This window comes from Myripristis murdjan, chromosome 7 (genome assembly GCF_902150065.1).
Source record: "Myripristis murdjan chromosome 7, fMyrMur1.1, whole genome shotgun sequence".
Taxonomy (NCBI): Eukaryota; Metazoa; Chordata; class Actinopteri; order Holocentriformes; family Holocentridae; genus Myripristis; species Myripristis murdjan.
The window spans coordinates 14,169,007-14,191,919 of NC_043986.1; the positions used below are offsets into that span (position 1 = coordinate 14,169,007).

The 22,913-nt window shown below is 39.3% G+C and overlaps 1 protein-coding gene across 1 annotated transcript; it reads right to left on the minus strand.

Annotated features, from left to right (window-relative positions):
- Window positions 1–6,315: 6,315 nt before the first annotated feature.
- On the minus strand, window positions 6,316–20,302 carry edn3b (endothelin 3b). Its single transcript, XM_030056510.1, has 5 exons — window positions 20,165–20,302; window positions 18,606–18,631; window positions 14,129–14,254; window positions 7,749–7,907; window positions 6,316–6,617 (listed from the first exon to the last, which is right to left on the minus strand). Exons 1-5 carry the CDS (start codon window positions 20,300–20,302, stop codon window positions 6,563–6,565), a joined length of 504 nt encoding a protein of 167 aa, XP_029912370.1. The 3' UTR covers window positions 6,316–6,562.
- Window positions 20,303–22,913: the final 2,611 nt, after the last annotated feature.

A 22,913-nucleotide genomic window follows, 5' to 3' on the forward strand; every position in this document is an offset into this window, starting at 1 on the left:
GTAGCCTGATTTTTGTTGTTTTTTTGAAAACAGATCATTAAATGAAGATACTTTTACACAAGACAAAATGCATAGTTATGTTTTATAAGTGCATTTTGTCCAACATTGTGGTTATGCCAGTTTGTTTTTGGACAGCACTATCATTGTGGTCATACACTTCGAAATTTCTTAGTGGTGGAAAACTTACCTCAATGTGCTCGTATATGTTGGAAGATCAGTTTTTAAACACTGAAATTTCATTGGTTTTGGGCAGGAACAAGCAGAACTTCATAATGCAACGGTCTCCCATTTTTTGAATCATTTTAAAAAGTGGATCTAAGTGCGGTCAGTGGTTGCTCACCGGATTTTCTGATTTGGTTGTTGTTGACTTTCCACTGCTGCTGGCTAGCTGAGCAGCTTGGCCTGAAGGTGAAAAGGTCACTGGCTGCTTTCTTCTTTAATCACCTGCCACACAACACCTAACTTTTCAGGCCATTCAGCTGGCAGGGGGCGTGGCATACCACAAAAACTGTAATGATAACTTCCCAGCGGATTAACATAACACCACAACATTTTGATGCAGAGATTTATCCTCAGCTAAGACTCAGACAGAACAAAAGAAAATGTCCATATTTGTAAAAAAGTAAATAAACTGTCCAATTTTACCTTGTATCACTTGCAGTGTTATAACTGCTGATAGATAATAACCAGCGTTTTTAACAACCACTCTAAATTATCTTAATGCAGCAGCTCAGTAAATTATCCATTAGCAGACAAATTAGTTAAGCTGGCTGAGTTTGTTTACTGATGAATACTGTTAGGCTGTAATCTGTGGGCTGCATCTTAAAATAATATCGCATCAATGCACACCTATGTATTGGTACACTATTCCCTATATGTTTTGTTGTTGTTGTTGTTTTTCCCCATGCATTCACTGTGCATCTTCTGTTTTATTCTGGTGTACCAGTATGGTGGCTGAGCAGCTGCCTCAGCCCTAGTGGACAGTGAGTATATTATAGATTAATGTTACTCCCTGCCCATTTCTTTTTTTATTTTAAGTTTCTGTAAACGGGGCCTCCTGGTAGGACTCAGCTGGAGCTATTGACAAGTTAGCTGACACACAGCCACACCCACCTCTGGCTGTGTTCATCATTTAAAGATTCTGGACTAGAAGTATTAGTTGCGCTGATTTTCTCTCATTACTGATCAAAGTTGGGGAGACAGATGCAGCATTAGAGTGGGGCAGCACGTCTACTTATATTATTCCAGGGAATTTGTACTTGATCAGATAGTATGCAATGGAGACTGACTGTAAAAGGTCAGTGAGTGCAGGTGATGTTCAACGTGGACCAGGTTCAAAATCATGTCAACAACAAAGCTATGACTTGACTCACCAGGGCAACCCAGGGCCTACACACTCTCAGAAAGCACAGGTTGTACCAGCTGATCAAAGGGATGTTTCAGTATACACAGACATATTTAGTAGTTTCAATGCTTTCTTCTAATTCAGCGCACTGAAAATGCTGACATGTCGGACTGTTTTAGTGTCTTGACTGAGAGCAGGCATTTTAAAACAGATTTAAAGTGAATTTCAGTCATGCTGATGGTTAAAAAAAAAGTGCATGTGCTGGGCACATGTCTGAACACACTCGTCTGAACACACAAACATATTGTGACTTAGTAATGTATGCATATTTGTGATGTGTATAGTCTGCTGTTTTTCATGTCTTTAAGATTGTACTGTAAGTGAGCGCCTTCTGTCCTCGTACCATATGTGTCAGTGTCTGTCATGTTAGAGTGTAAGTAGGTCTCTGCACCAAAGCCATCATTTCCTGCGCATTTTCCAGACCTCTCTGCGTAACTGTTAAATAAAAGTCATTGGGTGCCCAAAAATTTGTTTATAGAATTCGACCAACCCTTGTGTCGTGAAATCAGCATATTGAGGCTTCCTCCAAGAATTTACAAGGCTTTTTTTTTTAGCACTGTACTTAAAAACCTTGGGCAGCAATGTTTTTACCATCTCGAAACACTGTAAACACTAGATCTGTTTTGAATTGCAGCAACACATAAAGGATTATGTTTTTATTTACTGTTATCTTGATTACTACCCGTCTAAACCAAAATGAGGTAGAAAGGCTTACCTGTGTTCTATCTTGTTTGCTAAAGGCATTTATTCATCATCACTACCAAGGTTGTAATAGCAGAATACAAGGCATTCTGGGTGGCTTAATTAATTACCATGCTGCCAGCTGGAGCAGTGAAGAACCGCAAGGTTTTTAATCCAGCTAGTTAATATACCCCAACTGTGAGTTCTTGCTGTTTAATTTTGCACGCTGAACAACTGGCTTCTCTCCTACTAGAAAAAAAAAAAAAACAACTAGCTGTGCAAATCAATTTCAAACCCTATAAATCTCATGAATGGATCTTTTAAAACTGATTCTGAGAAAGCAGCCAATCCATTTTCAAAAACCACAGTTGAGGTTATAAGTCAGTCGATGAGGGAGAGAGAGGTCCAGTCCACAGCTGAACAGGGCAATACGGAGCAAGTTGTAATATGAATCAAGGGACATGTGCCCAAATCTGTTTAAAAAAAATCATAAAATAATCATCCCTGTTTGACTAGATCCATTTCACTGTAAATTACTGTGCTGATAGTTTTTTGATCTTGATTACAAATTTATGGGGCCTTTGAGACTGACTTCAGCTGCTGCCTTGACATGTGGTCCCACATCTAATGTGGATTAATGGCCATGTTGGTGAGGATAAGCGATTTTTCACAAAACGGGACAAATAAATCCTACAAGGAGAAAACATGTCATCACTGTCAACTTCTATTCCTAAGGTCTATGAGGGAATGTTCAACGGGTATTTGTAAGTAACTCAACCAAAACTGGAAACCACAGAACCAAGACTCTAAGATCATAAATACATCACAAAATCCAGCCTGGAGTTTGTCCATTATCAGTGGTTGGAAAATGGGCTATGACAGAGTACATAGTGACATACTGTAGCGTGAGTTATATCATAAAAAAAAAAAAAAAAAAAAAAAAAAAAAAACATAACCATATCAGAGTCTACTAAAGGATAAAACATTTTAATGCTTTAATGCATCCAAGTCACATATCTTTATATATATATCTCTGTTTACATAAATGAATAAAAACAATATTATGAACATTAACATGGAAGCTGAGCTATACAAAGATGGTCATTATAAGAGGCGTATACATCAGCGCATCCCACACCCCATCACAAACAGATGATCATGTTAGGTTTTCAAATAATATTGTCTTACTTGGACTTGGTTTATTATAAATTGTATCTGTTTCAACCACAAAATATAGAACAGAATGCACAATATACCAAATATTGACAGAACAACATAATATAATATGTTTTGATTTGGATTGTTATAAAGGTATATGTTTTATGCACCAAATCAAGAACATAGTAGACAGTATGTCAAACATTAACATGATATTAGTGTGCATGCAAGTGTTTGTGTGGCCCAAGCTATTTCCTTTTTATTATCAGCAACCAGGAATAGTTGATTACGCAACACAAAATATACATTAATTTAATGAGCAGTGGCTTGTAACCTTGAATACAACCAATAAGCTGTAAGCCGCGGCAGGGGCCCAGAACCTTACAATGCACAGCCAGGATGTCTGCACAGAAATCTTTCCCAGGGTACACTGTGGGAATAAGGCCTTGTTTGCTGAACACGATTATTGGTGCTCACTTCAGAAAGTTCATACGGAGGCTCCAGGGAGTATTTAGGCTTAGAGGGACATTCCAACATGATAGGTGGTATTAGGGCTCCCAAGTGGTCCACTTGGTCTCATGTTCTGTCTTATGAGGTTTAAGGTGACACGGAATGCTTTCTCTTTGCTGATACAAGTTGAATTACAATCCGCTACTGCACGACTCACACACAATTTTTCGGAATCATTCTAATGGCATTCTAATTTTCTCAATGAGGAGCGAGAAGAAACAAAAGTAGACTGAAGATTAATGGAAGATACCGTGTAATAATCATTTGATTAGTTTGCACAAACTTGCCTTAGTCCCTGGCAATGTGTTATGTAATAAGGCACTATGAAACGGGACCAGAATGACTGGTTGGAATTAGCAAAATATGCAGGTACCACAATGCATTCCACTTCCTTCATGCTGTACAAAACAATCAAAATTCTCATACATACTTTACATTGCACAGGCGCAGTGTCCTTGAGATTCAAAACCAAGCTTATGACTAGGTGTGCATCTTGACAATTACAACTGCCACTCACCACCCGTGAATACCACTAAAATGGCCTTGAGCAAGGACTTTACGTACCAAACTGCTTAATTGGAGTCACTCAGCAGCCAACAATCAGGCGGCTCCCATCAGTGAGTGTAATTATTCCCCCAGGACTTTCCTGCAAATGGGTTTTTTGGACACTTTCATCAGGTGGAATGAGTGTTAAAACACTGCAGTTAGCCCTAGTCTAGTCTGAGCGCCAGCACTCTCCCTTGTCCATGCTTAGCAGCACCAAACCTAATCCTCAGACTAGCTTTGTAGTAAAGCCTCAGGCTACCCAGCTGGGCAGCATACTGTACCTCTCCACATGAGACCTTTTTTTCCCAATAACGGAAAAATCCAAATAGTTCAAGAAACAGCTTTGCTCCACTGCAGCTTCCAATGGCAAAAGTGTACACGTCTCACATCCCACTATGCAATCAGTTTTCATAAACCATGAGAATATTATCCCCCTAGTTTCAATTACTGTAAGCAGCGACTAGCAATTAGTAAAATTACAATAGCAACTATTAACTAGTAGAATAGTGGCTAATGACTAAAAGATAAATACTAGAGCCTCATATTTGGAGACTAATGCTGTAAGGGGAGAAAACAAAATGCCCTGCTATTCTGCTCAAAAGTTAGGCCTTCCACATTTCAGCCCTTTCCATCTGGCTGAATGCATTTATATCATAGAGGGCTCTTGATATTTGATTCAGATTTTTATGGCTCAGAGGAAGTGCTTTGGTAGATACAAAACTGTTAATATTGTGGTTATTCATTGGTATTATTCCACTTTGGTAGCTCTGATTTCTTTCACCAATACTATACTGTAGAGTATATTGTAAAATACTGCCTATTCGTATATAAAATGACAATATGGATATGAAAACATTCATATCCAATGAAAATAGTGTTGTATTCACTTTCAACAAGTTGTACAAAATGTATTGGTGTCTCTAGAGTGTTAACAGAAAAGTAAACACAGAGGCATGCACATGTGCATGTGTGACCTCACACACACACACACACGCGCACGCGCACACACACATACACATTACAATTTATTTCTTTTTAACTTTCTAGAGCTTTTTGCTACAAGATTAACTCAGTATTCTGGGCTATGGTGTGGAAATGTGGTTTAGAAGATATTAACTCCCTGTTCTGAAGAAAATCACGCATAAATATACTGTAGCCTACAATACTGTTTTTTCATCAGCTAATGTAACAGCTTTAAGCATCAAACCAAAGTAGGCCTATATTTTTAGTCCTTAGGCTGTGGATGGGGGAACATATGGCTCCCGGTCTGGAGCCATATGTGACTAGCTCTAGGCACTCCATTTTTTTTTCTTTAGGCTCCTATGAACTCTACAGACGCTTACTTACAGCCTAATATTCAGCTCAAAGGGTCTAATAAGACTAGAGCTGAAGCTGTCATAGAGTAAATGCTCGTCAAAAAAACAAATGTTACAACTGGCAGCTTAGTTGCAAAGAGCAAAAATTTTAAAAGGTTTGATTGAACATGACTCCTTAAAGAAATGTATTCCTATCAAAAACAGAAGTTAGTGATTTGTAAAATATCTTTCAGTGGAATACTATTACATCTTTCATCTCTGAGATATACCATTCTTGGACTCATTTATGGTACAACATAGTATGAAAAAAAGACAGAGGGTGAATCTTTTCCAGACAATCTAAAACAATCTCACCAAAGATCCACAGCACAGATGGCCAGGAGCAACTCCTGTTTGTATTGTAATACACAAAAATAAAAGACCTCAGTTATCTTGAATTAAATCCCTTAATTCACCTTTCCATGTCTATTAATGGCTCTATTCCTTTTTTCTTAGAAATACCTCACATTCATCTATTGCATTGCTGAAATAAGCATATTTATCTAACTGTATTGAAAGATTCATGTAGGACAACAAAGTGCACAACAAAAACTCTCTCTTACACTGTTCATGAATATATACGGGTTTGCCTGATCAGGCATGATAGATATCAAATCCTTGGCTATTATGTTACGATAACAGTAATCCTCATGCTAGTCTCATGAGGAAACACAACTGGGGATAGCCTCCAGGGATCAGTTAATGAAACCGCTTGGCCTGGCGCAACTTGTTTGAAGGATTGAAGTTTGGTGCCATGGAATGTCAGCAGCATGATGCTCCAGCGTTCTGTCCTTGAACTCGGGTGTACCTGTGGAGTCACTTGTGCCAAATGGAGAGCTGGGGCCAAAGAAGAGAGAGGTCTGTTCCCCCCAAGGAGAGCAGCTGAAGGTGGAGATGGACCAAATCATCATCCGGGGCCACGAAGTCTGGAGATAGTCCTGTTTGGTTCGCTGTGCAGGGGGCTTCAAAGAAACATTTGGGATTAGAACAATAAAACAGGATTACTGCACAACGCTCCTTGGTAGCCAGGGGTCTACAGGAGTATTGCATGTATTGCACTGCATTTTTTAGATGGATTTTTTTTTATTAATTGAAAACATTTATTGAACTTAATAACAAGGAAGAGACTCTCTCTTGTTTTCTTTTGCTGTGTTTCTGCAGACAGTTACACAACAAAGATGGAAGCCAAACATTTCATCTTCGTTCCCTGTCTGTTAGATTAGAAGTAAATGACAACATGTGCACAACATGATGGCGTAGGTTCACAAGGCAAATAAATAAATAAAATAAATAAAGTTGAGAATGAGAATGATGGGCAAAATGTAACAGCCAGTCACATAAAGGTCAAATCTAGCCCATCAATACTATCCAACTTACTATCCAAGAGTCTGATCTGATGTTTGACCCCAGACCACGTCCAGCAAATAAACAACAAACCTTGATGCACACAATTCAAAGTGGTCAGGCTTGGTCCGCACTTACAATCAAGATGCCCATTTATTCAGTCCAGTTGATGGAAGCTCACCTATTCTGACGTTTTGTGACATTTCAAAAATTTGCTTTGAATAAGCTTGACAGTTGGATTGAAACAGTTGAGAATGAAAATTAGAGGAGACGAAGTGTTTGCTGAGATTTGATTAAGATAACTGAGGGAAATTCACTGCAGTCATTATACTATTATATTATTTAAATTGTTTAAATAACCATTTAACTGTACAATAATTCATACCTATAGAACTTGACAACAATTCAACAGTGCAATATCCTTGTGTACATAGAGTGTATATTGGCACACTTTTTTACATATACTCAATTTCTTATTTCTGTATTTATTGTTGTTATATTTTGAGGATAAATGCACTTAATGCACATTATGCACATACTTTTGATGCAACTTTATGTATAATGCACATACTGTTAAAATTTGCAAGGCATATATTTTTATATTTCTTTTTTTTTTCTATTTCTTATAATTTAATTCGTCTTTTGAGAACTAAGCAACGGCAACTGACCCAGTTTCCCCTCGGGGATCAATAAAGTATAAAATAAGTAAGCAAGTAAAGTGAGTATACTGGTGTGCAAGACAGACTTACTTTGTCTGACAGAAGTTGTGGCACCCGGTGTCGACCTCAGGCTCAGCACAAACGCAGCGCTGAGGCCTTGTCGCCTCGTGTGAAATGGCCAGTCCTGCCACAGCACGCCTGAGTCGCTGAGGTCCTTGATAGGTTGACATGCCATAGGGCACCGTGCGTCTAGGAGGTGGAGACACACAGAAACAAAGTAATGATCCCGAAAGGGCGCTTAATTGCATAATTGAGTGACGTTTCACATAATGAAAGCTTGCTCATCATCCAAACATAGATCTCTCTAATGATGTCAGCTATAGGACTGTTGCCGTATTCAGGGCTTTTAATTCCCAGGATCTTATCTAAACAATTTACTGAAATCACTACAACTGCATTAGGGTAAACATAGATCTCTCTAATGATATCAGCTATTGAACAGGTGATGTATCCGAGGCTTGTAAGGACAGGATCTCATCTAAACAATTTACTGAAATCACTACAGCTGCATTACGGTAAACTAGGATGACATACTTTTGCTGACATACTGGGTCGATATTAACATGACAGCAATCTGTAAAACAATTTTGTGTTTTTATTTTCTTTCATGAAGCCACGTGCAAACATTTTAATATGAGTTTTAAAGTCACTGGAAGGTAAAACTGCAATTTCCAGCTTACCAAGAACACATTTTTTGGGGGGAAGCACTGAGTCATTGTAATTTGTGGTAATTTCTTTGACATGGAGTTGGTCAAATTTTAAGATACTGGATACTGGGAGGTTCAAAACTATTGATACTTCTGTTCAAAAGTCCATATTGGTTCATCTTAAATGCAAACCATTGCATAGTAGCTTTGCATAAACCTGAGCATGCTATCTAGCAGCCCACTATAAGTCATCAGTCCTCTGTTCTCCTTTTTCCACATATGAAGCATCTAAACCCACATCTGTTAGCAGTTTAGGAGAGCACTCACTGAAGCAGTCAATAAAAAACAGAAACTATAAAAAATTCCTACTGAATCTGTCTTGTCTTAACAGTATACATTCCTTCATATATCACGGTTTTGTACATTTGTTTTTAGTTGAGTGACCAGTCAAAAACGATCACGGAAAAAGCAAGACAGCCAGAAGGTTTGGTAAGAGGGAATGATGGGCTTTAGGTAAAACTTTCAGAGATCAGTTGCACTACATCAGACAAACGATCATTCCACACCTACTGCCATCTGGATGGCACAATGTGTTCTTGGAGAATCAGGCTGGCATTGTTTCCCTCCTCTTTTCATTCCGTTCTTTCCATCCATCTCTTTTTGACAATAACTAAACGGTTTAATATTGAAACTCTTGAAAAAGAAAAGTGGAAAAAAAAGGTGTTTGTGGCTGTTAATAAAAAAAAAGTGTTTGTGGCTTTAAGGGCTTTGTTGAAAGGAGAAAGTGGTTTTGATCTGTTTTGGCTTGAAACATTAAGACTTATTTTTGTTCCATTCATAGATTTATAGGAGACACATTGACTAAACACTCACTCTATGTTGCCACATTCATGCTCGCTGAAGCACCAACATCTAAAAAAGTAAATATCAGTCATTTATAAATGGTTTCAAAATGATGTCAAATAATTTTACCAGTGTTAAGGAAATTCCCTGTTTTAGGTACTGTCCTCTTTGCATGAATAGGAGTAATGCCAAAAACTTTACTCTGCAAGAAACACAGTTGAAACCTCACAAGAAGCGAGATCTCATGCCATTGAAAGTGCCTCCATTTTGTCCAATTTTCGGTTCATTTTTTTAAATTTCCTGAGCAAACCTGGTAGATTTAGATGCATGTGATTAAAAATACCTATCCATCCAGCCTCAGAGCTGATTTAAGATCACATTATCTCACTTTTAAGATGTTGTTATAGACGTTACTCATCATTCTGTTTGCTATGCTGTACGCAATATGATTTTGGTGGCGTTCCCCTCATTATGAACATATTGGACTGGATGACTAATGGACCAAACTCACAAAACATCTGGGTAGTTCTTCAAACTTACAAAAGTTTGTTAGTATAAGTGTAATTCAGCTTTAACACATATACTGTGCCCGTCTTAGTTTAGCTCACCCATGCAAAATGAGAAAACAACAATGTGTAAGATTGTGTATTTTACCAAATCCTGTGTATCTCAAAATAGACTTTAAAATTCTCTCCCCTGATATACACAGCCAAACACAAAACAAGCTCCCTCTTTCCACATAAGCTACAACCACAGGCAGAGACAAACTGCTCCTCTAAATTATGTCAATTTATGCATTGTACACTAAATTGACCATAATTGGGAAACTGTCTTGCAAAACATTACTGTGTCTTGAACAGGGTGAAGTTTGGTTTTGCAATGACTCTGTTTTATGTCTTTCTGCAAGGTTTCTGGAAAAATAGAAAAGAAAAAAGAGGGAAACATAAAATAGGAAAAAAAAAAACAACAACAATCAAGACCAAATCCATCTTACCTGTGGTTTGGCAGTCATTTCTTGAATGGAAAATAAAATTCATATTTGATATTGATTTTTTTCCCCTCTACTTTGAGTCTTCATTTACAGTTGTTTTGTTTGTCTTCTGAATGCTTAAACACAAGCAGTGACCCTTGAAGCAATACCTTTGAAACCATTAGCACTTGCAGCCGATGCATTCACCAAGAGTGCACATTCTCTGCTTTACACTCAGTTTGTAATTTGATCACACGCTTTTTGCAAAACTGCAACACTGATCTCTACATTGCTCCTCTATTTTGCCAATTGCCTTTCCACATTTAGAATTGTGAAAACAGTTTTACATAAATAATGAGTTCACTGACAAATCAGAGCTTGAGATAGGCCAGAGAGAAACATTTAGTTGGGGCAACACTGTTCACTACATGTATGACAAAACTTGCAGATTGCTGTCAGTGTGTAGTTGGTGCTTATGTGCTTATTCAAATGATGCTGTATGTGTTGTGTGTTGATGCAAAAACATTGGTTTTTGCAAGAGTTTTAAGAGTTTCGCAAGAGCTTGTTTGCTCTTGCAAGAGATGTATAATGTTTTGCTGGTTTGGTGTGAAGTTTTGTGGTTAGAGTGTAGTTTTGTAAAAATAGGTAGTTTCAAAGATAGTGCCTAAGCAATCAGAGAAAACTGCAGCAGAAAAATTGGCTAGACTAAATATCATTCAGTAAGAAAGACTATCTTGAACCCAGTCTCAATACAGTTTGATGTTCAATTTGGGGGAAAAAAAGCAGTCTTGTTCTGGTGGAAAAGAACAAAAATGGATGGGTTTATGAAGATGTGATAAGTCTAAAGAGGGGAAGATGGAAAGTGTCAGTTATTCATGACCTCTTCAACTCTGGATTTAAAACAAGGGTTTACTGTAACTATGCTTTAAATATTCCTGTTTTTTCTGCTTGTCTGTGTCTTATTGTTTTGTAATATTCGTCTTCCTCTGATTTTGATTGGATTGGTTTGTTATGTTTACATTTGGCTATTTGGCTGTATTTGAATAGAGATAATAATTGCCCACTCAGCATGCATTGCCCTCTTGGCCAGCTTGGAGGGGGCTTCCCTCTCTCTGTGATCATTCCAAGATTTCTTCTATTTTTCCTCCTCTTGGCTTACGAGATTTTTGTGGATTTTTTTGCCAGCTATGTCAGAGGGTGGTGTATCATTTTCTATAAACTCTGGGCTTGTGAAGCCCAATGAGACTAAAGACTCTAAATAAACATGAACATGAACTCTGGCCACAGTGTCCTGCGTGCAGTCTGAGCACAACAAGATGGTGACACCTGTAAACAGACAAGAACTCATACAGCTCTCCAAATTTGCTGTGCCCAGCCTATTTACACAAGGTGCTCTGCTACCCCAATTTAAATTCACATGTATATAAATCCAGTGAAAATCCCTTGGCTCTTGCCTTTTGCAGCTCGATGCAAAATGCATTACCAGAGGCTCTTAATGGTTTCAATTATCCATTTTTAAAATTGCCAACATGTTTGTTATCTTGTCAAAAGAGTTCTGACAGGTACGGACACAGCTCAAGGCACCAGTGTGAGGAGGCCTGACAGAAATACTGAAAAAACTCAAGTGTTACACAACCAGGTAAGCTGTCTAAAACCATTTTTATTATTCATAATAGTTTGGGGGAGTAGTCATAACAAAGCGGAGAGTCACACACATACTGTACACATTTGTGCCTGTAAGCTACCTATTAGAAACCACAGTGTTGCAGTTTTAGCCAATGAGGAGCCCCTTTGAAGCAGCTGGGGATTAAATGTTCGCTCAAGGGCATGTCACACTGAGGAAGGTGGTGTCCTCATTTTTCACATTCCACACCAAATTGTTGATACAACTTACATACACACTTTATCACACACAAACTGTCCAATATGAGGAAACATATCTGAAAACATTCTGTTTTGATGTTGATGTGTGTGGAAGTTACCCTATATGCCACAATGCCACTCTGCCTTTAAAATATGTCAATTTGTCCCAACTTGCTAACCTGGAACAAAGTGGGCTGTGTACCTAAAACAGCCAACGGCAGTCTTGGCACAAAAAACAAAGAAGAAGAAAGAATGCTTTCCTACTGTCTTGCCAAAGCTTTTAATGTAGGGTAGGAGCTGACAGAACAAAGCGCCATCCTCGCCATCCCCTAAATCAAGCAGGTGAGGTGAATGATATGTTAACGCGCCGTTACTAATCTGTGGTATGCCACATGTTGAATTCAGTCCATGTAAATACCATCTGAGGTGAAAAACTACATTGCGCCGTGGCAGGTAACCACCTATTGTTGAGTTCCAAAGTTTCTTAATGCATCTGGCAAAAGAAAAATCACATGTGAGTGGGTCACTTTAGGCATTTCCAGCAATTCATCTATGGCAATTAATTTTAAGTAATGCTTTATCCAACAAGCAAAATGATGTGACGTTAAATTTACAACACAGTAACCCAAATTTATTAGCTGGAAACACCAACAGAAGGCACAACCAACGCACCCAGCTCCTGGTATACAGTGAGTAGACTATTACAGCTATAGTATAGTCAAGCGCTATATGAAGACTAATGTCAGTGGTCAGATTACTGTCAGACTATCTCACTGTTTTCTATAGACATATATCTTTTGTATTACTCAGCGCTGCATGACACACCTGGAAGTTCTCTCTGATCTTTATCCATTCAGCCTCAGCCACAGAGGCATCTGGGCTCTATTGCGGTAAACTCATAGCAGGGCAGAAACCAGATATAACCGCTCTCATATATGTTCATGGAACAAGTCCAAACCCCTAAAACATCCTCGCCACAAAGTTGTGACTGTGACCATTTTTGATGGATGAGGATTTGAATGTGTATATCATGTTTTGTAGATGCATACTGTGCACATCGGATATGACAGCAAGTGAATAGGAGCACAACAAAATTAAAAAACAAAACAAATAAATAAATTAAAAAAAAAACATTTACCGATAGTTCCAGCACAGGTTTGATAAAGACCTGCAGCTATTGTGCACAGATCCCGCTGTTGGCTTGCATTCGGCAGGTATTTCCCAAGCAATATAGCAAAGATTTTATGAGCAACAACAGGCGGAGCAGAGAAGATTTATGCCTGGAGTCAATCAATAGGTTGTTATATTGTTGTTCTTTTTTATTGCTGTTTTTATTGTCCTTTTAATGTGGATACAATGACATCCAGTACTTTACTTGTCATTATTTGTATCATTTTGTGAGGGAAAGGCCCAGGGCAGTAGTTTTTCATTAAACTGAAACACGCACACTGTATTTCTTTCAACACACCTGAAAATAAACTTGAACATGAACTTGAAAATTTCCTTCCCTTTTCTTGCACATCAGCACCATGGACAGTGACCATCATAGCAACCAGTGATGTATAATATGAACAAAAATAACCAGATCAGAGATTTTACAATCCTCAATGGCCCGTGAGAGGTTGGAGGTGAGGATAAAGAAGCAGAGAGTAACAGAGTGAAGACAAAGGATTAGAAGGAGGGGCAAAGACAGAGAAAGACAGTCTTGTAATAAGGAGTAACATTTTAATCCTGTAATGCAAAACTTTAGCCAGTTATTTATGTTAGACTTCCTGTGACTCAAGCTGTTATTGTATTTGGTGCACAGGTGATGCAATTACTGAAAATGGTGTCCTGCAATGTTTCAGCTTTGGTGCATGAGTAACATTTGCTTTGCACAAACCAGCTACTACTTGTCGGTTTTAAATGATTTCCCATATGGCTACCTGTCAAATGCAAACACAAGTCTAGGCAACTGCATTTGTACGGACTAAAGACAGCATGGTGAATTTTGGTTCTCAATAAGTCACTGGTTTGGATTAATGGTGGACAGAACTGGTGGCTATTGGTGGATTTTTTCAAAGTATTCACAATGAAGTTTGTCTTACTCGGGCGTGTTGATCCAGATGATATCCAAGTGACAGTAGTAGACGCACTCTTTATCCTTATAGGAATAACAGGTGCAGCGCTTGGATCTTGCCTTCGCCTCTGTCACCTCAGACTGCGGTAAAACCCTGGATCCACGGGGGCCAAACACACTGCGAGATGCACCCTTCTGTGAGTCTGGGAGACCTCCAGGTCTGACCAAGGCAGCCGAGGTCAAGACACCTTGTGCATGTACAAGAAATGTGTGAACAATATTGCTCTTGTGCATGACAAAAAGAAAAGAAAAGAAAAGAAACATACATGTGCAGGGAAAACAACATGTGACAATTTTCATACCTACCCTGTAAGAAAATTAATGCGAGTATTATGAAAAACATGAGTCTCGGGTTGATGGATATCCGTGCCATATCAGATATTCCCAAAATCGGTCATTATGAGGACGCAGCGCAGATGTTAAATTAATCTCCAAACAGCATCGGGTAAAACTCCATAAACTTCTCTGGAGATATTAATGTGCCACTCATCTCATATCGTCCACGCATAAAATAACCCTTCGATCGGCGGATATTTTTCGCACAATTCCTTTCATATTTGGCGTCCCGTCATTAATCCTGCGTGTTTTGTAGGTGAGGCTCCAAAACTCCTAATCACTGAGCAAAGAGCGCTGCGTGAAGGTGATCCACTGTGCAGCCAAGTGAGGACTGATGCCCCGCAAAGTCACTCCGCCCTCAAGTGGCCCGAGTCAAAGATAATGAGCTTCGGAGAGGCTTGGTTACACGCCCACCTCCTGCAGATGGAGCACTACTTTATGCATGTGGTGCAATCGAATCAATTTATCCAGTAGTTGTCATCATTCAGGACTTCCAGTTTGTGATATGAGCTAATTCTACTTCAAGATATAATTTCTGACCGGTCAGAACTGCATTCTAGATATCCATTCCTGTATTTCAGAGATCTGAAACTACCCATATCCTGTCTTGAATGCTTTTTTACAATTACTTATAACTAAATTAAATCTATTTATTTAACCATCCTATTGTATTTGGGGTCAATTTGACCTCATTCAAAGTTTAACGTCTCTAAATACATGATTCAGAAACATAAAATTAACATAATGATATGTTGTCAATGTCCTGTAGACATTTGGTAAGCATCTGTGTTTATGTGGGGTCAGTTTGACCCCAGGGTGTTTTAGCCGTACAAAAACATATAAATCACATCAACATTTTACACAGATTTGCTTTAGTTGTTTTGGATTACAATGAAGAACTATAACATTACATCTATAATTGTCAAAAAGCGTCCCTTTGTTTTACAGCCCTCACCTAACATAACAATAAACAAAGAAACATCATAGCTGTAGGAGTGCAGAAGCGAGTCCAGTTCATATGACATTTGGGAGGGAAAAGCATGATCCCACAAGAACGTTGATGTAGATGGTCATTTTCTGGACGTTTACTGTGGCCAAACTCATCTAAACTGATTAAAAAAACAGGAACAGGAGGGTTAATTGGATGTTTTACTACTACAACTTTATTGTTAATGAGAGGATGAGATTCCAAGTAAATCAATGGTAAGATATGACAAGTCAAAATGACATTATGGATATGTTGCCCTCAAGCCCTTACATTAGTCACAGTCCCTGTATGGACATGTGTTACAGCTCAACATGTACATACAAATTAAGTTATGATTTGTATGACTATTGTACCACACCAACTGGTCTCACTTACCCACCCATTCACCCACACCCATAGCCACACATACACACACACACACACACAAACACAAGTTAGAAAACAAAATTTGTCTCCCTCTTAAATTCATCTGGCCGCTGGAAGAACACTGTCATTCATGTCATCACTCTTTTGCCCAACACCCTGAAAGCAGAACAAAATAAGCAAAATGCTACAATGCTATTCTCGACTTCACAAAGCTACGGAATAGAGAAGGCAAATGAAAGGCACTGATTTAGATGCCACACACCAAATTTAATTAAAAAGCCTCTTTTGCCTAGAAATAGAGAAGAGTGTGTCCACAGGGGCGCCACACCCAGAGGAAATATATTTTTAAAGCCCTCTGGAATATTTAAATTCTTACATCCTTTTGAGGATCAATGACCAGCAGCTGTGGCCTATAAAAAGTGTCAAATTTTTGCTTCAGTCCCCCAGGACTGGAGTAAGCCGTCACCTTGTTATTCTGCACCTCCAGGCTAATGCTTTGAGGCCTGTGATCTTGCAGGTCTGGACAAACACACCTCAAGGCCAATTGTCATATCCTATATGACCCATAATGCCACCCAGCATAGTGTAGGACCAAGCAAAGAACTTGTACTGATTCCTCTTTTCTTACTGCAAAATCCCTCCATATTCCCTCTCTGACTTTGCTTGCGTCAGGAAAGCTGCACAAGCAGTGTCACAATGACCACAGTGACATTTTAATTAAGTGTTTTTAGATCAGTGAGACAAATTGCATGTAATTACAGTTAATGATTTTAGTTAGACACAAACACCACAGTAATTGCGTTTTTGTTTACATCACAGGAGGACAGGCCATTCCTGCATTACTAGCTCTGATTTTAAAGATAGTTTACTGTAAAATTAGGCTCATCTTTACATAATACAAGTAAACCAACAAACAAAAGGAATGCATGTGATAAGGTAGAAATTTCTAAAACTCATTAAGGTTATTGTCTTGGATGGTGATTTTATTTTGATAGTAAATGGCTGCTGATTTTTAGCGCAACTGCCTAAAAGATTTTGTAATGACTGATGACTGCAATTACACGATAAGTCTGGAATTGATGTGTGTGTGTGTGTGTGTGTGTGTGTGTGTGTGTGCAGATGTTGTTTCGCAGTTGCAGTGGCAAGCACAGACACAAGGAAGAGGCAACACTTTCCCTTGCATAACCAATGCCACATTTTCAAACAGACTTTCTGCACAATCATATAAAAACAGAAGCCAAAAGGAGGGTAAGGGTCAATAAATTTACTGACACAGTTTGCACATATACATTTTTTTCATTTTGCCAAAGGAATACAGCAGAGAGAGCCTGCAGTTTCACATGTTTGGTTCACTAAATGGACCCATGTGGTTTAAAGGGATGCCCTTGAAATTCAGGTCCTGCCAAAGTGGTGGCAGGCCTTGTGGGAGGGATGTTACAGGAGAGTTAGAAAATTGGACCAGACATTGTAAACGCTGGCTGGTCGTCTAGATTCATTTCACTGTTCACTCAAATATCTAGCCACAGGGGCCTCATTTGGAAGTGGCTATATCTTTATAAGCCAGAACCCTGTGGGACTTTAGGGCTTAGATTGTCAGTGTATCAGCCCTGGGGTGAAACATGGATTATCAGTGGGATATGGGCTTAAGCTCTAACTCATGGTCTTAAACTTGAACCCATGAAAAATAAACATTTTGCATATTACTTTTTTTTTTTTTCATTTTGTTGTTTTATGTGCTATAATGATTTAATTTCAGTTAAGTGCAGTTCATTTTGGCTGAATTTGATTCAGTTCATTTAACACATTGCTGTTTGTTAAGTTTATTTGGAATCACGCCACTGTGGCACATGTCGTGGTGTGTGAGTGTGCGTGTCTGTTTCTAATATGTTCAGTCTGTGAATATGAAACAGTCGGGCAAATTTCAGTCAGTAAATTATTTGTGAACAGTTTTGAACTTATATGGAATCACCTCTGGGAATTTGAGTGAGACATTGTGTGCAGATGTGAATATTCAAGCAGCAGCAATAAGGCCACCCGTGGATTTTGTGAGGGTTTACCTAAAGCTCCCCTCAGATTGTTATTATGAAAACATACCTACCTCACTGAGCCTCTAACCCCAATTTCCTTTCACTTGTGATCGACATCCTAGTAACCATTACTGTCAAACATCAGTTTGCCATAAAACTGAACTTGAACATAGTAAGCATGAAACCAGATTTACTTGGGGCATGAAGAAATTTGTAGTTGTATATGAGCTGTGTGTTTGCTTTAAGTTTATATTTTTCTAATTTAGTTGTGGAGGTGAGGATAAAATAATAACCATGGGTTATTATTTCCATGTAACTTCAACTATTTAAAATAAAATATAGTTTTCTGTTTGACTATGACATTGGATTTAGGTTTAAAAATGAAAAGGTGAAGCTAAGTTCAGAGTTAGGGTTACAATCTGTGGAAATACACCAAGTGACAGTGGCACTTTTTTGAACTTTTACTTTACCTCACCTGATACTCGGGCATCAACAATAGACTATCCAAAGAAAGTGTTATCTAATAAGGCAGTGTACTCAGATACTTCTCTCTGCTTTGTGGGATGATCCAAACTCTTTTCTACACCTTTTCATCTCTCGCCTGGGTTATACAAGTGTCCTGAACATGTTTTCTCCTACAGGGGTATCTAGTGAACCTTATTTAGTCAACTCATGACCACCTTCTGTTTCCTTCCCAAATTCCCCAAGGCCAGGGTTTTGTGCCATACCCCAAATCTCTAGTGCTTTCCCCAGGCTGGGAAACAGAAAGAATTCCACACAAATGAAGACCATATTGTGTTTTCACTCCCCTGACCATAGTTGTTGAGACAGAATGCTGTCTGAGAGTTGGCTGCATGTGGTTTCGCGGTCACATGACGTGTGCATGTTTGCAGACTATAGTTTTTGAGGTTTTCTGAGCGGGCCCTTATCTGAGGTTAGACACGTGTGTATGCATATGATCATGGATGATTATTTGCATCATCTGGCATGGCTGACAATGCCTGCAAAAGGTTACTATGAGAGTCAAGCCTGATAACAGGTATCATTTAGTGATTTGGTAATTTAAATGCATTTTCGACTTTATTTGATAGTCTATGGTGAAAAGAGACAGGAAAAGCAGGGGAGAGAAAGTAGAGCACAACATGACAAAAGTCCCAGCTTGAATTTGGGCTCAGAACTCAGTGGTTATGTGCTATGCACCTTGAATCACTAAGCCACCAGAAAGCACATTTAATTAATTTTTATTGCTCACTTTATTATCTTTGCCAGTGTAATTGGACTGGACTCTTTTTTCCATGTTCTCTCTGTTTGTCTGTTTATTTCTATGTTGCCAGGAAATCTCAAAAACCTATGAATGGATGTGTGTGGAAGGGATGGGTATGCACAAGGAACAGTTCATTTTCCATACCAGCTGGCCAAAGGTTGGGGAGGTTGGTATAGATTCTCACAAAAAAGGCATAAAAACTCCAAATGCATTCACATAACACCATCACCATCTTAAAATTTCCAAAACTTGATGTACTGGTAAAAGAACAGGTCCTCTAAACAGATATAATGCTCTGCTGAAATGTTTAACGAACTGTGGCTAGAGTATGAACATGGATATCTTATGCCCCATTTCAGGGACAGTCATGAAAAATGTGGGAAACAAGTTGGCAATGGGGCATGAAAAAAAAAAAAAAAGAAAAAAGAAAACACTGAACTAAACACAGTATTACCGAAACAACGATTTTTCAACAATACACTGGAATATGCCTCTGTACCCTGAGGACTGTTTTTACACCACAATGACTGGCTCATGTTCAAGCAAGCAGCCACATACAACCAGCACACTGACATAAAGGAGTGTGCTGAGACTGTGACAGCCTACATCTGATGCATTCACAACATTACTGTCACTAAGACCATCACCATTCAGGCCAAACCATGGCTAACAAGGTAACGAGGTTCACAGACTGCTGAGGATCCAGAACGCCGCCTACAGCACTGGTGATGTCTAGTTTCTGTGCACCAAAAAGATAACCAGTCATTTCAAAGACAGCAGAGCCATACAGAGCCTGTGGCAGGGAATCCAGACCATCATGGGCTACATACCAGCACCACAGGCCAGTGACAGCAACATCTCCCTGCTCAACAACTTCTTTGCACTTTTGAAGCACTGAACAAAACGCCTGCACAGAACACACCCTTCCCTCTCCATGACCAGGCTCTGTGCCTTTACTCAGCCAGCAGAAGAAGTCACACTTCAAGATTAACACCTGTAAGGCTGCCAGTCCAGACAACATACCTGGTCGTGTTTTGAAAGACCGCAGAAGAGCTCAAGGATGTCCTTACAGACATCTTCAACACCTCCTTTAGTCAGGCTGTTGTCTCCACATGCTTCAAAGCCACAACCATCATACCTGTGCCAAAGAAGTCCCCCCATCCTGCTTCACTGATTACTGCCCTGTCGCACTGACCTCCACCATCATGACATGCTTTGAAAGAGTGGCCATAAAATCCGTCCTCCCATTATACTTTCTCACTGAGACACCACAGTCAGTAAGTGTCGACAATAACACATCAAGCACCACCACATGGAGCACAGGGGCTCCCCAAGGCTTGCTCAGTCCCATGCCCTTCACCCTGATGACCCATGACTTTGCACCAAACTACGGTTCCCACCACTTTGTCAAATTTGCTGATGACATTGAACTACAGGTATGAGGTGGACTAACTAGCCATGTGGTGCAAAGATAACAATCTTTGCAAAGGTTGAGAGCTCCTGAAGAAGCAGCAGGCGAAGCGCATTGTTCGCATTTTGAAAGCATCCTGCATTGTGAGTGACCCCACACATCCCTCACACAGCCTCTTCAGTCTCCTGCCAGCATACCAGGTACCGGAGCCTCTGAGCCTGCTCCATAAGACTGGGTAACAGTTTCATCCATCAGGCTGTCAGGATGCTGAGCTGTCTTCCCTCTGCCATCATAAAGTCTGGACTGTAACTCACCCATCCCACCCACTGCACATCCAACAGCACCACCTATAAAAGCATTTTACACAAACATACATGCACACTCACACACATGCCTACAGTCAGCAGAACACTACTCAAAAGTAAAAAATGCTGCTAATTACTCATCCTGGGGAGGACATATTACTTGCACATGTTTTCATCACTATGTGCACTATATTTGTCATCACAGTTTATGTTCTTGGTCTGTGCCTCATTATTGTCCCTCCAATTACCAGCTTAATTTAGGGTTATTTCAATTCTTAGTACTTTTTAAAGTTTTTTTTTTTTTTTTTTTTTAATACTAGCTTTTTAAGCCTTTACCGCTCTGTTTAGTACTTGTACATGCCTGCACTAGGGCATTAATTTAAAAGTCGACCCGTTGAAACGCCGACGTCATTAACTGATGTCGACGTTTCAACGGGTTGTTTCAACGGGTTTCGCCATTTTGATCATCTACATGTCCTGCACATATGGCAGAACTGACCATAAATTTGACCTTGACTTTGACTTATAAAGCACCTTCATCATTATCATATTAAAATCTATCTAAACAGGAGATATCTTAATAGTGTTAGAAATTTTTAGTAACTTCATAGTAGTCTTTCTCTGATGTGTCTCAGGAAACCAGATATACGGTTACACAAAACATGTATACAGCTTGTTCATTTTCTGTCATTTCCTGTCTAATATCTGGTTTCCCTGTGAGGTGTTGATCGTAGCTGTCCTTGATCTATCAGGCACAATGAAACTCAGTGAAATGGATCTGGGCTTAACTGTAAGTCATATGGGAATGTAATCTATTTCAATAGGATTTCAGCTTCCACTTTGTCCTGTTTTTCTTGGCTTACTCTTGTGTTTTATTACAAAACATTTTGGAAGTGCAAGGATTGGGGATTTGCAGGCTCACTACGTCTGGGGTGTAGTGCTATGAAGTTAACCCACAAAGGTGGGACCACAGAAAAACAGACATCCCTAATATGTCAGAAAGGGACTGTTTGTTCCAGTAGTTCAACATATGGGCGCTATGCGCACTGCTCCCATCTCCCTATCATCCCCCTACCCCCAGCTGACCCACTCACACGCACACACCACACACCAGAATGACACTGACAATTACCTTTTTTGGTGATGCATCCAATCGAAATTTGATTGCACACCGGACCATCAAAGAGACAAAACCCTATAGAAAACACAATCAGCCTCAGTGTAATATGGTTCAATACATCTGATGAGGGTAATCAAATCAAACATTTAAATGGAAATGGATTATACCAAGTATGTATGTGTATGTTTCACTAAATCCATCCCTACCTACCTGAAAGAAAGATACTCTCTATCTCAGAAGGCAGAGCTAATCACATATGCTAGTCACAAAGTGGATTATTTTATTGATAGCACCTTGGAGTATCCTAAGTGAATTTTTGTACACATGCATCGGCAAGATTAAAACCCCAAATCCTGGCAGTGTTTGAGACCTGCTCTTCACACTGAGCTCCATAGTGCCAAGACACACACTTCAGTGCAATGTCAGATAACTGAGACAGATCCTGTCATGTCTGGATAGCAGTCCTGAGCTCAAACTAGGTGTTGTGTCATTTATTATATATGTGACAACTGATCACTTAGATGCCACATCACACATATTTATTTTCCTCAATTATCCTTTCATGCTTTAAGACTTTACTCTTGACTGATTTCCCCACATACAGGCTGATTTTCCCACATTGAACAACAGGTAGAAAGATAGAAAGATCAATGGCTGAACTGAACTTTCTCATTTACCATTGTAAACAAAGGTGAGGGTTATTTCTCTAAGCAACCCTCAAGTTCAAGTGGATGTTTTCCTCATGAGTTGCAGCAAGTATCCAGTGATCCCACAGATTTCCTGCTTTGTGGTCTGTTGGGGAGCATCTGGCTTACCAGGTCTGATAAGTATTACCCACTGGAACTTGACCAATGTACGACCTATGGTATGCTTCACAGTGAGTGGCGCCATTGAGATTCACACAAAAGCCACACAGTGATGAAGCCAGCGTTGCCA

What these genes read in the sequence shown, in the direction of transcription:
- edn3b (XM_030056510.1), bottom strand. Translation starts at nt 20,302, where the DNA reads ATGGGGGGACTTCTTTGGCACAGGTATGATGGTTGTGGCTTTGAAGCA. An exon ending in GAAAGCACTAGAGATTTGGG is followed by an intron (nt 14,255 to 18,605) that starts GTATGGCACAAA and finishes CCGTGGATCCAG; the next exon opens with GGTTTTACCGCAGTCTGAGG. An exon ending in CACAACTTCTGTCAGACAAA is followed by an intron (nt 6,618 to 7,748) that starts GTAAGTCTGTCT and finishes GTTTCTTTGAAG; the next exon opens with CCCCCTGCACAGCGAACCAA.